The sequence below is a fragment of the Oryx dammah genome, unplaced genomic scaffold, assembly GCF_014754425.2.
Source record: "Oryx dammah isolate SB20612 unplaced genomic scaffold, SCBI_Odam_1.1 HiC_scaffold_28, whole genome shotgun sequence".
Classification (NCBI taxonomy): Eukaryota; Metazoa; Chordata; class Mammalia; order Artiodactyla; family Bovidae; genus Oryx; species Oryx dammah.
The window spans coordinates 10,786,381-10,802,441 of NW_024070212.1; the positions used below are offsets into that span (position 1 = coordinate 10,786,381).

Consider the following 16,061-nt stretch of genomic DNA (forward strand, 5'->3'; position numbering starts at 1 on the left):
TAATTCTTTCAATACTCATAATTTTGTACTAATATTTTCCCCAGAAGATTCTGAGGTTCAGAGAGAGATTATATACCTTGCTTATTTGCTCAAGTGGCAGAATGAGAATTCAGGCTCAGAATGTCTGATTTGAACCCATGTTACTAATCATCATTTTGTATTATCTTTCAAATAAAAAGATTAGTGATATAGACAAGTTGTCAGTTATTTTGAATCTGGAAAAAGGCAAAACACAAAAACACCAGGTAACCAAAATACTGTTTACATTTACACTGCATTGATTTCCTTCTCTATTAGTTGGGTGTACCATCTTCCTCATTCACAGATAGCTCTTCTGGGGACATGGAAGATGGAAATCTATCAGCAGTGACTGAATTTATTTTCACTGAGTTCCCCTGATTCCAAGATGGTGGCCTCCTGTACTTTGTTCCTTTATTCTTCATCTGCTGCTGCTGCTGCTAAGTTGCTTCAGTTGTGTCCGACTCTGTGCAACCCCATAGATGGCAGCCCACTAGGCTCCCCTGACCCTGGGATTCTCCAGGCAAGAACACTGGAGTGGGTTGCCATTTCCTGCTCCAATGCGTGAAAGTGAGAAGTGAAAGTGAAGTCGCCCAGTCATGTCCGACTCTTAGAGACCCCATGGACTGCAGCCTACCAGGCTCCCCCATCCATGGGATTTTCCAGGCAAGAATTCATCTACACCTTTATTATAGTCGGGAACCTATTGATCTTTGCTGTAAGACTGGATACCTGTCTCCACAACCCCATGTATAATCCCATCAGTATCTTCACATTTCTTGAGATGTGGTATACCACAGCTGCTCTTCCTAAGATGCTCTCCAATCTGATCAGCAGTCAAAAGAACATCTCTTTCATTGGCTGCCTCTTGCAGACGCACTTCTTCCATCCATTTGGAAACACTGAAGGAGGCTTGCTGACTGTGATGGCCATGGACTGGTATGTTGCCACCTCAACCCACTCCACTACCTAACCATCATGACTCCCCGACTACGTGCTCAGCTCTCTGCACGCTCTTGTTTATTTGCTTTCCTCATCCTTCTACCTGAGATTGTGTGGATTTCTACCCTACATTTCTGTGGTCCCAACTAAACCCATCAGATCTTCTGCTCTGTGATTTCACACCTTTATTAAATGTAGACTGCACAAATACCTCTGTGATCTTTGTGCAAGATGTGATTCATGCTCTTGCTATTCTAATAACAGGTCTGATTGTTTCTCTTTTTTACATCAGAATTATCATTGTTATCCTGGGTATCTCTTCAGCTGAGGGTTGTAAAAATGCCTTTTCTATGTGTGCAGCACACATTTCCATCTTCCTGCTGCTTTTTGGCAGTGTGGCTCTCATGTATCTTAGATTCTTTGCTACACCATTCTGGGACACCACCATTGCGCTAACATTCTCTGTGCTTGCTCCCTTTTTCAATCCCATTATATATAGCTTGAGAAATAGGGATATGAAAGATGCTATTAAGAAGCTCCTTTGCTCCCCAAAAGGTGTTTAATATATCTAGTAAGTAATTTAGACTGCAGTCCTGTATACAAACGGAACTTCTTCACAAAATATTAAGCCCAAAGAGACTAGAATTTCAAAGAATAATACAATTAGTCTAGTTTTCTTCCCCATGACCTGGTGAACAGACTGGTAAAGAAAGTCTTCTGAGGATTTACAGAGATGACAGCAATATCAATTCTACTTCTGACTTTCTAGAGTCAGTGTAATTTTTAGTATAATACATTCAATTTGGCAATAAATATATTAGAATTATGTACTAAAATTTATTATTTCCACTATGCATTTATAATCATCAGTTTAATTATGGTAAACTGCTTCATTGATTGAACATGCAAATTATTTTTTCCATTTTGTTTCTCTATTGTTTGCTTCTCTATATTGTTTTTTAACTATTACCACTGGTGGCTCAGATAATAAAGAATTCCACTGCAATGCAGGAGACTCAGGTTCCATCCCTGGGTGGGGAAGATCCCCTGGAGGAAGAAGTGTAAACCCACTCTAATATTCTTGCCTAAAAACTCCCATGTACAGAAGAGCCTGGTGAGCTACAGTTCAAAGAACTGTGAAGAGTCAGACATGACTGAGCATGCATACACACATTCTTATAAATATGGCAATTATAATTTTCTTGCATAAAGTCCTTTTCAATTTCAAAAACTTCTGTTTCAAGATAACTTTCAAGAAGTTGCATTATTAAAAGCAGATGTGAAAGAATGTTCATAGCTTTTGGTAAAAATATCGATTTTGTAAATGGTTACGCAAATAACGCCTTAGTGTAGCAGTTTTGTTACAACTTCAGTAGTATGGCAACTGAAGTGTAGAGCAAATGAAAGTCTAGTTATTCTGTGAAAAATATCAGTCCTATCACTGGCAAGCTGAACTTGCAGTACAACTATAAAAAGGAGTCATTCGTCCCAATTCTTCACATCCCTATAACAGATTTATAAATCCATAATTTTGCAATGAATGGATTCATGGTAAGTACCATTTACCTTCCTGCCCCACAGATTTGGTTTGGGCTTTTCCTTTAATTGACTCTTGGGAAAGCAATTAATATTATAGATACTGAATATGTACCTTTACAGTCAGGTTTACTTCAGATAACTGCTCCCCTTTTAGCACTGGATTCACATGAAACCATGTCTCAGAGAGTCAGTGGTTCAGAGAATTAGAGACACATGGAGCTGACCTGAACTGTAACTTGCCTGAAGCCTGGTGTTTGAAGTCCACAACCTGGAGTTCAGAGTCTGAAGTTGAGCATAGCTCTCCCTATTGCAACTGACTAGCAGACTTCTAAGTGTGAGGATAAATGATTATTATTTTAATATCAAAGTCTGAAACACTTAATAAGTTACATACACTGCCGTGTGTAGGCTTTGTCTGACATTGTACCTTCCTGAGATTGCAGAAATTAATAACTAATGCTTCTTATCTGAATCTTAAGATATTCTTTTGGGTTACAAGTATTTTAACACTGTATTGGTAATAATCTTTTAATATAATTCTATAATCTCCAGAAAGATTACCTACATCAAATGTGCAATTATTTAACCACACTGCCTATAAGTTTGTATGTCAAAGAACTTTTATACATCAAAGGGATTTGAGATCATTTAGAAATAAAGCAGGGGCTGAGTAGCGGAATGTAAAAAGATGCAAGGCAGTCATTCTTTGGAAGCTGTATTCTCCTTCTTACCATTTTTCTTCATTGTGTGTGTGGCTTACATGCATCTTGCACCAGACACGTGCTTGAAAAACAAGTTATGAAATTAAATCTTTATGAAATTTTATCTTTCAAGGTAAGATAAAAGCTAAAAACCTCTTTAAACTATGTGGAAAAAACAAAGAGGTATTGGTAACAGAAAGAAGAATTTTAACAAATGGAAAACTTAACAAAAGTCAACTTTTATTCTTGCTACTTGTCAAATGTACATGAGCAAAATGTTTTGGGTTAGTCCAGACATAGTACAAAATTCATACTAATTCTATGTGATATTCTTTAACTAGAAATTGCTGTATTAGGAAAATCGGTGAGTGCGTCATTGTCTGAAATTATAGTACCACTTCTTACAGCATACTTATTTAATTTTGAGTAAGAAAAGTCATTATATTTAAAGAAATGAAGGAAATGGATTGCATTTTGTTAATCTTTTTCATTCTCAGAAATTTTAGTGAGTAAATGGACAGAAATGAAAACGATCTTGGTAACATTAAACAATTAAATCTACGTAATTAACCAAAGCACTGGCTATAAATTTCAATATGGAACTAAACGTGGAGCATATGGAAGGCCAAGTGATTTTCCTAAATTTGGCTGACTGAATTAGAAACAGGTAAAAAATAGGATATGACTATATCCCTCATTTTATTGTTTTACCAATCTCCTCTCCTCTACTGCATTCAGTTCAGATCAATTCAGTCACTCAGTCCTGTCCAACTATTTGCGAGCCCGTGGACTGCAGCACGCCAGGCTTCCCTGTCGATCACCAACTTTCAGAGCTTACTCAAACTCATGGTTATCGAGTCAGTGATGCCATCCAAACATCTCATCCTCCGTCGTTCCCTTCACCTCCCGCTTTCAATCTTTCCCAGCAAATGAGTCTTTTCAAATGAATTTGTTCTTCACATCAGGTGGCCAAAGTATTGGAGTTTCAGCTTCAGCATCAGTCCTTCCAATGAATATTCAGGACTGATTTCCTTTAGGATGGACTGGTTGGATCTCCTTGCAGTTCAAGAAACTCTCAAGAGTCTTCTCCAATACCACAGTTCAAAAGCATCAATTCTTCAGCGCTCAGCTTTCTTTATAGTCCAACTCTCACATACATACATGACTACTGGATAAACCATAGTTTTGACTACATGGACCTTTGTTGGTAATGTTTCTGCTTTTTAATGTGCTGTCTACATTGGCCATAGCTTTTCTTCCAAGAAGTAATCATCTTTTAATTTCATTGCTGCAATAACCATCTGCAGTGATTTTGGACCCCCAAAATAAAGTCTGTCACAGTTTCCATTGATTCCCCATCTATTTACCATGAAATGATGGGACTGGATGCCATGATCTTAGTTTTCAGATTCCAGCTTATGCTTCATCCAGACTGGCATTTTGCATGATGTACTCTGCATATAAGTTGAATAAGCAGAGTGACAATATACAGCCTTGACATACTCCTTGCCCAATTTGGAACCAGTCTGTTGTTCCATGTCCAGTTCTAACTGCTGCTTCTTGACCTGCATACAGATATCTCAGGAGGCAGTAAGGTGGTCTGGTATTCCAATCTCTTTATTAATTTTCTACTGTTTGCTGTGATCCACACAGTCAAAGGCTTTGGCATAGTCAATAAAGCAGAAGTAGATTTTTTTTGGAACTCTTGCTTTTTTGCTGATCCAACAGATGTTGACAATTTGATCTCTGGTTCCTCTGCCTTTTCTAAAACCAGCTTGAACATCTGGAAGTTCATGGTTCATGTATTGCTGAAGCCTGGCTTGGAGAATTTTGAGCATTACTTTGCTAGTGTGTGAGATGAGTGCAATTGTCTAGCAGTTTGAACATTCTTTGACATTGCTTTTCTTTGGGATTGCAATGAAGACTGATCTTTTCCAGTCCTGTGGCCACTGCTGAGTTTTCCAAATTTGCTGGCATATTGAGTGCAACACTTTCACAGCATCATCTTTTGGGATTTGAAATAGCTCAACTGGAATTCCATCACCTCCACTAACTTTGTTTGTAGTGATGCTTCCTAAGGCCCACTTGACTTTGAACTCCAGGATGTCTGGCTCTAGATGAGTGATCACACCGTCATGGTTATCTGGGTCATGAAGATCTTATTTGTATAGGATCTTCTGTGTATTCTTGCCACCTCTTCTTAATATCTTCTGCTTCTATAAGGTCCATACCATTTCTGTCATTTATTGAGCCCAGAAATGTTCCCTTGGTGTCTCTAATTTTCTTGAAGAGATCGTTGGTCTTTTCCATTCTATTCTTTTCCTCTATTTCTTTGTGTTGATCCCTGAGGAACATTTCTTATCTCTCCTTGCTATTCTCTGGAACTCTGTATTCAAATGGGTGTATCTTTCCTTTTACCCTTTGCCTTTCATTTCTCTTCTTTTCTCAGCTATTTTTAAGGCCTCCTCAGACAACCATTTTGCCTTTTGGCATTTCTTCTTCTTGTGGATGGTCTTGATCCCTGCTTCTTATAGAATGTCATGAACATCAGTCCATAGTTCTTCAGGCACTCTGTCTGTTAGTTCTAATCCCTTGAATCTATTTGTCACTTCTACTGTATAATCTTAAGGGATTTGATTTAGGTCATACCTGAATGGTCTAGTGGTTTGTCCTACTTTCTTCAGTTTAAATCTGAATTTGGCAATAAGGAGTTCATGATCTGAGCCACAGTCAGCTCCTGGTCTTGTTTTTGCTGCCTGTATAGAGCTTCTCCATCTTTGGCTGCAAAGAATATAATCAATCTGATTTTGGTATTGACCATCTGGTGATGTCTATGTATAGAGTCTCCTCTTGTGTTGTTGGAAGAGGGTGTTTGCTATGACCAGTGCTTTCTCTTGGCACAACTCTGTTAGCCGTTGACGTGCTTCATTTTGTACTCCAAGGCCAAATTTGCCTGTTACACTAGGTAGCTCTTGATTTCCTACTTTTGCATTCCAGTCCAATATAATGAAAAGGACATCTTTTTTAGGTTGTTAGTCCTAGAAGGTGTTGTAGGTCTTCATAGAACCATTCAACTTCAGCTTCTTCAGCATTACTGGTTGGAGCATAGGCTTGGATCACTGTGATATTGAATGGTTTTCCTTGGAAACAAACAGAGATCATTCTGTCATTTTTGAGATTACATTCAAGAACTTCATTTTGGACTCTTTTGTTGACCATGATGGCTACTCCATTTCTTCTAAGGGATTCCTGTCCACAGTAGTAGGTATAAAGGTCATCTGAATTAAATTCACCCATCCCAATCTATTTTAATTCACTGATTCTTAAAATGTCAGTGTTCACTCTTGCTATCACCGGTTTGACCACTTCCAATTTGCTTTAATTCATGGACCTAATATTCCAGGTTCCTATGTAATATTTGGAGAAGGCAATGGCAGCCCACTCCAGTACTCTCAACTGGAAACTTCCATGGATGGAGGAGCCTGAAAGGCTGCAGTCCATGGGGTAGCTAAGTGTTGGACATGACTGAGTGACTTCACCTTCACTTTTCACTTTCATACATTGGAGAAGGAAATGGCAACCCACTCCAGTGTTCTTGCCTGGAGAATCTCAGGGATGGGGGAGCCTGGTGGCCTTTCATCTATGGGGTTGCACAGAGTCAGACACAATTGAACTGACTTAGCAGCAGCAGCAGCTATGCAATATTGCTCTTTACAGCATTGGGCTTTACTTTCATCACCAGTTACATCCACAACTGGGTGTTGTCTCTGCTTCGACTCTGTCTCTTCATTCTTTTTGGAGTTATTTCTCCACTGATCTCCCATAGTGTATTGAGCACCTACTGACCTAGGGAGTTCATCTTTCAGTGTCCTATCTTTTTGCCTTTTCATACTATTCATGGGGTTCTCAAGGTAAGAATACTGAAGTGGTTTGCCATTCCCTTCTCCAGTGGACCATGTTTTGTCAGAACAGTCCACAATCACTGGTCCATCTTGGGTGGCCCTACATGACCTGGCTCATAATTTCATTGAGTTAGATAAGGCTGTGGTCCATGTGATCAGTTTGGTTAGTTTTCTGTTATTGTGGTTTTCATTCTGCCTGCCCTCTGATGGAGAAGGATAAGAGGCTTATGGAAGCTTCTTGATGGGAGAGACTGATTGAGGGGGAAACTGTTCTGGTCTTGTTCTGATGGTTGGGGTCATGCTCTTTAATCCAATTTCCTGCTGATGGGCAGGGCTGTGTTCCCTCCCTGTTGTTTGATCTGAGGCCAAATTATGGTGGAGGCAATGACAATAATGGTGACCTCCTTAAAAAGGTCCCATGCATGCACGGTTGCACTCAGTGCCCCCGACCCTGCAGCAGGCCAACCCTGACCCATGCCTCCAGTGGGGACTCCTGGACACTCACAGGCAAATCTAGGTCAGTCTCTTGTGGGGTCACTGCTCCTTTCTCCTGGGTCCTGGTGCACACAAGGTTCTACTTGTGCCCTCCAAGAGTCTGTTTCCCCAGTCCTGTGTAAGTTCTGGCAGCTCTGTGGTGGGGTTAATGGTGAACTCCTCCAAGAGGGTTTATGCCATACACAGGTCTGCTGCGCCTAGAGCCCCTGTCCCTGCAGTAGGCCCCTGCTGACCTGCATCTTCACAGGAGACATTCAAACACAGTTCTGGCTCAGTATCTGTGGGGTAACTTGGTCCTGGTGCACACAAGGTTTGTTTGAGCCCTCTGAGCATTTCTGGTGGGTAAGGGATTTGATTCTAAACTCGATTTCACCCCTCCTACCATCTTGCTGGGATTCCTCCTTTGCCCCTGGACATGGGGTATCTTTTATTGGTGAAATCCAACATTCCCCAGTCGATGGCTGTTCAGCAGAGAGTTGCAGTTTTGGAGTTCTTGCAGGAGAATATGAGCGCACATCCTTCTACTCTGCCATCTGCATTAACATTCTTCAAATGTGACTCTTAGAATTTCAGCTTTTGATTTATTTAAAAGTTAATCCAATCAGAAGTACCATAAAAAAGAAAGTAAACAAATAAACAGAAACAAACTTATTGCAATATCTCAGACTCCTGGATTATCTCATTTGTCTTAGATTTGAGTTACCTCAGACTGGGCTTCTCCTAATTACCAGCTTGAACATTTTTCCTAATTGGAACTATTATAAGAAGGATTGTTTTCCTACTTATTTTAAATCACTTGTGTAGTATTCTCAGGAGAGTCCATCTTCTTATTCTAGCTAGGCTTAGGAAGACACACAGGTGAACACAAAGGGGCAGGGTAGAAGGAGAGAGCTCCATAAGGAGAGTCAGATCTCTTTATCACTGACTGATGAAGGAAATATAGTTTAGGTGGAAGACTCAGGGTAGAAACGTAGCAGAAGAGCAAAGGAAGCTTGGCTCAGTAGCTCTATATGGTTGACCACATTAAGGTAGGGAAAGATAGGGTCTTCATCCATGCTTATTCCAAGTTCGGAACCCAACAGCAGCAAGGTCAGTAAATCAGCTAATTTGGGGGAGTTGGGAGATATCTAGGGAAAGGAAAACACTTACACAGGACAATAGACAGGCCTAGTGTGCATGTAAAAACTGTGAATAACTATTGGTAAGCCTGGGCAAGGAGGAATCAGGAACTTCTCCTGAATTGCAAGCAGATTCTTTACTGTCTGAAGTACCAGGGAAGCCTTGTTATAAGCAAATTAGTACAAAGCATAAATGTTTCAGTTGCTAAATTTCCCAAGAAATAGGAGGGGTACAAGTGGGGCCAAAGCTTATCAGATGGCTTTAAAACAACAAATGAGCATTGTGATTGATTTCTGAAATGTTTCAGGAATCAAGTGAGATTTCCAGTTTGTTGTGAGGCATTAATATCATTGACAATTTTACTAGACTTTACTGAGATTTGGAAAAGATAGAGAAGTGTTCATTGGGAGAAATCTAAGTTTTTCCTTTTGATTTCCATCTCTCTTATCTTTCTTCTACTTAGCCACATCTTTTCAGCAGAATGAGTAATTAGTTCTGCTCAGAGTCTGGGTCTGCTTAGAGGCTCTTTCTTGAATGAGTAGACTGGTTCAGTTTGTAGGACCCTGTCTTAAAGGCAATAATCACAATATGTAGGGACTACTACTGGGGCATCAAGTCTTATGGGAAAGATCAGATATGTATATGAAAAATCAAGAACACTTGAAAAAATTTAAAAGGAAATGGTACACAGACATATAAATATTACAGGAAATAGAGTGATTTATATTACGTGTGGAATTATCTTGTTAAAATTGCAAAAGACACATGTTTTGGGCTAGCCAAAAAGTTCGTTTGGGTTTTTCCCATAATATCTTCTGGAAAAATCTGAATGACTTTTTGGTCAACCCAATAGAATTTGGCTAGTTTAAAGAGAAGGTAGAGCTTGTAGAGAACAAGTGTATATTTCATGCAGGGGAGATTTCTTTCAGGAATGCTCAGAGACCAGAAACTGAAAGTGACATGTTTGGATTAACAGCAGGTTTAATAAATTGGATTGGAAATGAACAATTTTTCATAGCAACAGTAGATAAAATGGCTTTGTTTTCTGCTGAAATAACAAAAATGTCATTTCAGTACAATACTAGAGAAAGATGATGTAGTTGGGAGCTTTATGGCCTTAGTCACATAAGTGGGCATCCTGGTAGCTCAGACGGTAAAGAATCTGCCTGTAATACAAACACCTGGGTTCAATCCTTGGTAGGGAAGATCTCCTGGAGAAGGAAATGGCTCCAGTATTCTTGCTTGGAGAATTCCATGGAGAGAGAGGAGCCTGGCAGGCTACAGTCCATGGGATCACAAAGAGTCAGACATGTCTGAGCAGTTAACATGTTCATTTTCAGTCACATAATCAATGGACAAATACATCTATCGATAATATAAATAAGAGAACATTAATAAAGTGCCCTTTCCTAATGTACCATAAGATTATTAATCAATGACAGACAAAAATGAAGCTTATTTTTTCCTTTTGCAATGATTATAAAAATGTTATCCTAGATGATCTGAGATTTTTTTCTTTTTAAAGAAAAAACAATTTAGAGGAAGAACATGGTGAGAATGTAAAACTTAAGTACAGGTATTGAAGGGGAGTCACATGAGTAAACTGATGTTATAGCAAGATCAGTTTTGAGGAAATAGAGGCTTGTATAAAAATACTCACACTGGAAGTAGAAACATTTGGTAATCTATTACAATAGTGTAGGCATTATTCAGTTCAGTTCAGTTGCTCAGTCATGTCTGACTCTTTGCAACCCCATGAATCACAGCACACCAGGCCTCCCTGTCCATCACCAACTCCCAGAGTTCACTGAGACTCACGTCCATCGAATCAGTCATGCCATTCAGCCATCTCATCCTCTGTCGTCCCCTTCTCCTCCTGCCGCCAATCCCTCCCAGCATCATTACTAAGCATCAAATTAGGGGTAAGATAAAAGAAATAAAATTTATTGGTAATACAACAGAAAAAAAAAGTTAAGCAGACTTCAGTGATTAAGTTTGAGACATAAGAAGACAATAGATGCAAAAATGTGTAAAGTTGGTATCTAGAAGAACCAAGAAATAAGAAAGTCAGCAAAAGAAACTGGATGAGTGCTGAGTATAAGTATGGTATATTAATTTACTAAAGCTTTTATAACAAAGTATCAGACTAAGTGACTTGAACAACAAGAGTTTATTTTCTCACAGTTCTGAAAGCTAGGAAATTTGACATCAAGATTTTGGAAGAGTTGATTCCTTTCAAGGCCTTTCTTCTTGGCTTGTAGGTGACTGCCTTTCCTTGACTTTTCTCAGGATGAAGACCAGTAAGCTATGTTTTAACAAGCCCTCCAAGTGATCCTGATGCCTCATAAATTTTGAGAATTATTCATCTAATCTATTGGGTGTGCTTTCTGATTGAATTTTTTTCCACACTCCAATTTTAGTTGTAAGCATCTATGGAATATGGAATATTCCTTCTTCTTCTACACTCCCAAGTCAGGGATTTATCCAGATGGTGGCATAGTGTAAGTGTACTTACTCTATGATGAGTAGAAAACATCGCCTAGAAAGTCTGAGTGCAGTAGGATTTGAAAACCTCATTGCTCACCTGGAGATGGAGAATGCCAATCAAACCACTGCTCATGAGTTTGTCTTCTCTGCTTTCCCTTATTCCTGGAGAGATTCTGTCATCTGTTTTGTTATACTGCTCTTCATTTATACATTCATTGTTGTTGGAAATGTGGTCATCATCACAGTGGTCCAGCTGAATATTCATCTCCACACTCCCATGTACTTCTTTATCAGTGCCCTTTCTTTCCTGGAGATCTGGTATACCACAGCTACCATACCAAAGATGCTCTCTTGCCTACTTCATGAGAAGAGCATTTCCTTAAATGGTTGTCTCCTGCAGATGTATTTCTTCCATTCCACAGGCATCAGTGAGGTTTGTCTCTTGACAGCTATGGCCTTTGACCGCTACCTGGCCATCTGCAGCCCTCTTCATTACCCTACTATCATGACCCCAAAGCTATGTGCCTGGCTGACTTTAGGTTGCTGTGTTTGTGGTTTTGCCACACCCTTTCCTGAGATTGCCTGGATCTCCACACTGCCATTTTGTGGCTCTAACCACCTGGAGCATATCTTCTGTGACTTCCTCCCAGTACTACGCCTGGCCTGCACAGACACACAAGCCATCCTCATGATTCAGGTAGTGGATGTTGTCCATGCAGTGGAGATTATTACAGCTGGGATGCTCATCCTTATGTCGTACATTGGTATCGTGGCTGTAATTCTACGTATTCATTCCACTGAGGGCCGTCGCAAGGCCTTTTCCACATGCATCTCCCACCTCACTGTATTTCTACTCTTCTTTGGCAGTGTGGCTCTCATGTACCTACGCTTCTCTGCCACCTACTCCTTATTCTGGGATACAGCCATTGCTCTGGCCTTTGCAGTTGTGTCCCCATTTTTCAACCCCATTATCTATAGCCTGAGGAATAAAGAGATAAAGGAAGCCATAAAAAAGCATATGAGTCAAGCTAACATCTTTTTTTTCATAAGACCAGGGACCTCAAATAAGAACTAGTGTTTGGGAGTCTATATAATTTTCAGAGTCTTTTTATCCTCAGCTCTCTTCTATCTGTCTTTTTCTGCCCATCTTTGGTTGAAACTGGTCTTCCAAAGGTCACCAATAAACAAAGTTCACTAATAACTGAATTCAATAGATTTTTTCAACCTTTATTAAATTTGACACATTTTGAATCAGACTTTGTTGATTCAGTTTTCTGCTACTCGATTTCTCCAAGATAAATTTAACTTGTGGAAATAATTGGGGTAAAAATTTAATTTTAATACAGTCAAGACATATGATTATAAGATACGGTAACTGAGCAACCATCTTCATAAGACTAAGTTCTCTCTATGGTATTTATAATGAATATACTTGAAGAATAATCCTAATTTCTAATCAAGTGTTCATGTGTTGATAAATAGCAGTCTAGATGTTTTTTAGTAGGTCCAATTATGAATCCCTTGTATGATTTTTATCTTGGCAGTAGTGCTGCTGCTGCTGCTGCTAAGTCGCTTCAGTTGTGTCCGACTCTGTGCGACCCCATAGACGGCAGCCCACCATGCTCCCCCATCCCTGGGATTCTCCAGGCAAGAACACTGGAGTGGGTTGCCGTTTCCTTCTCCAATGCATGAAAGTGAAAAGTGAAAGTGAAGTCGCTCAGTCGTGTCCGACTCTTAGCGACCCCATGGACTGCAGCCCACCAGGCTCCTCCTTCCATGGGATTTTCCAGGCAAGAGTACTGGAGTGGGGTGCCATTGCCTTCTCCCTTGGCAGTACTACACAATATTAATTCCACGTCTGGGTCAATAACAGGGACTAAGGCCTGCATCCAACTATAATGAGCCAATGTGCCAAGTTAGTGAAGGTTGATTTGTTGAACACCAAATTAACTTCATTAATATTGGTGACCACTAGAAATGAAGAGAATGGATAGGCCTCTTTAAAACTGACATAGAGAGAAGCCCCATAAAGGAGTTGGTTGCAGTTCTGTGGTTTAAGGACCATGGCGAAGAATCTCAGGCCAAGAACTTCATTGAAGAAAATTTTAAATGCAATAAATGAACAAACAAAAACCTTGACTCTAAGAAAAGTAAAGTAATATAAGTAATCTATTAATTAGCTAATCAATATTTTTTCATGATACATTGAAAAATGTAATCCTTGGTTTCATTGTAATAACATGTAAAGTACTTATTAATGAAGCAGAAATATCAATAAACATCAATAAACATGTTTAGTGAATAAACCAGTATCAGCATGCTGCATTCAGATTGTTCCGGCCAATTGATCTACCATATCGGACAGCAGTGCTTCCCTTTTGACCTCTTCTCCCTTGGGTTTCAGGATGCTAGACTCCATTTTTTAAAAACCGTACTTTGTTTGAGGGCTCTTTCTCTTGTGAATCCTTCTCTTGATACATGCTTCATAAAAGGTGATTTTCTCCAGGGCCCACACCTCAGTGGTGATGCAATAATAAAGGTGATGACTGTGCAAATGTTAATAGATTTTCACTTTTCCGTAGCCCACCTACAGGAATCCTATGGTTGTCAGCCTTACTTCCCCACTAATATGCCACAGCCATGCCCTCATCCTCACCCCTAAATCTTATGATACTCAAGAATCAGAAGCAAAAAAAAAAAAAAAAAAGAATCAGAAGCAAAGACAAAAGTTAAGGGAAAGGTCTTATGAGAAGAGGCTAATGTTATCTAAAAGAACACAGATAGAGAGAGAGACCATGAGAAAAAAGTCACAGTTTGTGTCTGGAGAGGTCTTGGTAAAGGAAAGTCATCAGAAAATACACTTGGCATAAGAAAACAAGGAAAAAGAGAAAAAAGGAAATAAGAAGTGTTCCTGTGATTAAATAGTGTGTCTTTAATGTTCTTCTTTTAATATTTTTCATAAAACATGAGGCATGAAATTACAGATTGATTGACAAATTATTTAACTATAATTTTCTAAATGTAATTATTGTTCCAGAATTGATATACAAAAATTCCAGAATATGAAAGGGTTATGCAGTTTTCTTATCTGTTTTCCCTTTTTGAAGATTTTGTATTATATAATGTATTTCTCAATTAAAGTTCAATCAGCAATCCAGTTTAGAAGAATAAAGAGAATTTTATTTGAGCCAAAGTGAGCATTATAACCAGGGAGAGAGACTCTCAGAAAGCTCTGAGAACTGTTCCACCTGTTAGAGGTCAGAGGCACAGTCAGATACATCTTCAAGACAAAGGATCATGCATCAAATGACATACTGAGGTATTACATAAAGTTCAACAAGGATATATAGTCTAGGTAAGCATTTGCAAAGCAAGCATCAAGTCATTATGACTCTTTATAGAGTTGGAAAATAACAATATTTATTTTAAAAGGAGTTACATTGCTAGGGTCAGAAGAAAGGAAAAGAAGTGATCTTTACTGCTCAGCAGACACTCCCATTTTTGCGAAGTTCTCTTTGATGTGCAATGCAAGTGCATACTGCACATTAGGGAGAGAGAAAGAATGCCCAAATGGACACACAGAGAGAATTTTATGTTGAAATTTTCTTGTCGTGCCTTAAAATATAAACTTTATCACTTTCCTGAAAAAGAAAATGAAAGTGTTAGTCACTAAGTTGTGTCTGAGGACTCTTTGCCACCCCGTGGACTGTTACGTGTCAGGCTCCTCTGTCCACAGAATTCTCCAGGCAATCATACTGGAGTAAGTGTCCATTTTCTACTCTAGGGGATCTTTCTGACTCAAGGATTGAACTCGAGTCTCCTGCACTTCAGGGAGATTTACCATCTACTACTTTCCTAGTCCCTCAGATTTTATTCTTGCCATTTATCTTTATCATTATCACTTATTTATCATTATAATTTATAAATTATCTACAAATTATATTATGATTATTACTGTTGTATCATCATTTATCACTTATAATGTCTTTTATAAATGACATTTATATATATTATATAAATTACATTTATGCCATTACCATTTATCATTGTCTCTAAAAAATTTATATAGCTGAAACTTTCACACTTTCTCACCTTCAGTCTGCTCTTCCAACTGAGACTACATTATTTCTTAAAACTTAGCTATTATTGCTTTACTACTCTGCTTAAAAACCCTCTAAGATTAAACACACCCTCACTCCAAATTGCAAGTGTAATTTTACTAGCTAAACTGTGTATGTGTGCATGCTATTCCAGTGTGTTGAGTAAAAACAATTTCACATTGAGAGAAAAGCTAAAGGAAAAGAAACAGTGTACAGCAGGGTCTGATGGTCAAAAGTAAGGACTCCATTCAGAGGGTAGATCACTGTGCTGACCTGATGGTGGAACTTCTTACATGATTTTTTTTTTTTTTATTCACATTACTGAGGATTAAGCAGTGAGTTCTCTTACACTGTGTTCCACCTCTCCAACCTATTTATTATCTGATATTTGGGGCAGATTATATTAAATAAGGGGCTTCCCAAGTGGTGCTAGAGATAAAGAATCTGCCTGCCAATGCAGGGGACCCTAGTTTGATTCCTGGGTTGGGAAGATCCCCTGGAAAAGGGATAGGCTACCCACACCTGTATTCATGGGCTTCCCTGGTGTCTCAGATGGTGAAGAATCCACCTGCAGTGCAGGAGACCTGGGTTCGATCCCTGGGTTGGGAAGTCCCCTGGAGGAGAACATGGCAATTTACTCCAGTATTCTTGCCTGGAGCATCCTCATGGCATAGGAACCTGGTAGGCTATGGTCCATGGGTCACATAGAGTCAGACTCAACTGAGCAGCTAAGCACAGCACAGCACAACCTTGGAGAA

General features: G+C 39.2%; 1 protein-coding gene and 1 pseudogene across 1 annotated transcript; both read left to right on the forward strand.

Annotated features, from left to right (window-relative positions):
* The first annotated feature begins 312 nt into the window (after window positions 1–312).
* On the forward strand, window positions 313–1,523 carry LOC120855434 (annotated as a pseudogene).
* A 9,783-nt stretch (window positions 1,524–11,306) lies between these two features.
* Window positions 11,307–12,278, forward strand: LOC120855435 (olfactory receptor 6K2-like). The gene has a single exon (XM_040229902.1). The coding sequence runs from the start codon at window positions 11,307–11,309 to the stop codon at window positions 12,276–12,278; it is 972 nt and encodes a 323-aa protein (XP_040085836.1).
* The last annotated feature ends 3,783 nt before the right edge of the window (window positions 12,279–16,061 follow it).

What these genes read in the sequence shown, in the direction of transcription:
- LOC120855435 (XM_040229902.1), top strand. Translation starts at nt 11,307, where the DNA reads ATGGAGAATGCCAATCAAACCACTGCTCATGAGTTTGTCTTCTCTGCT.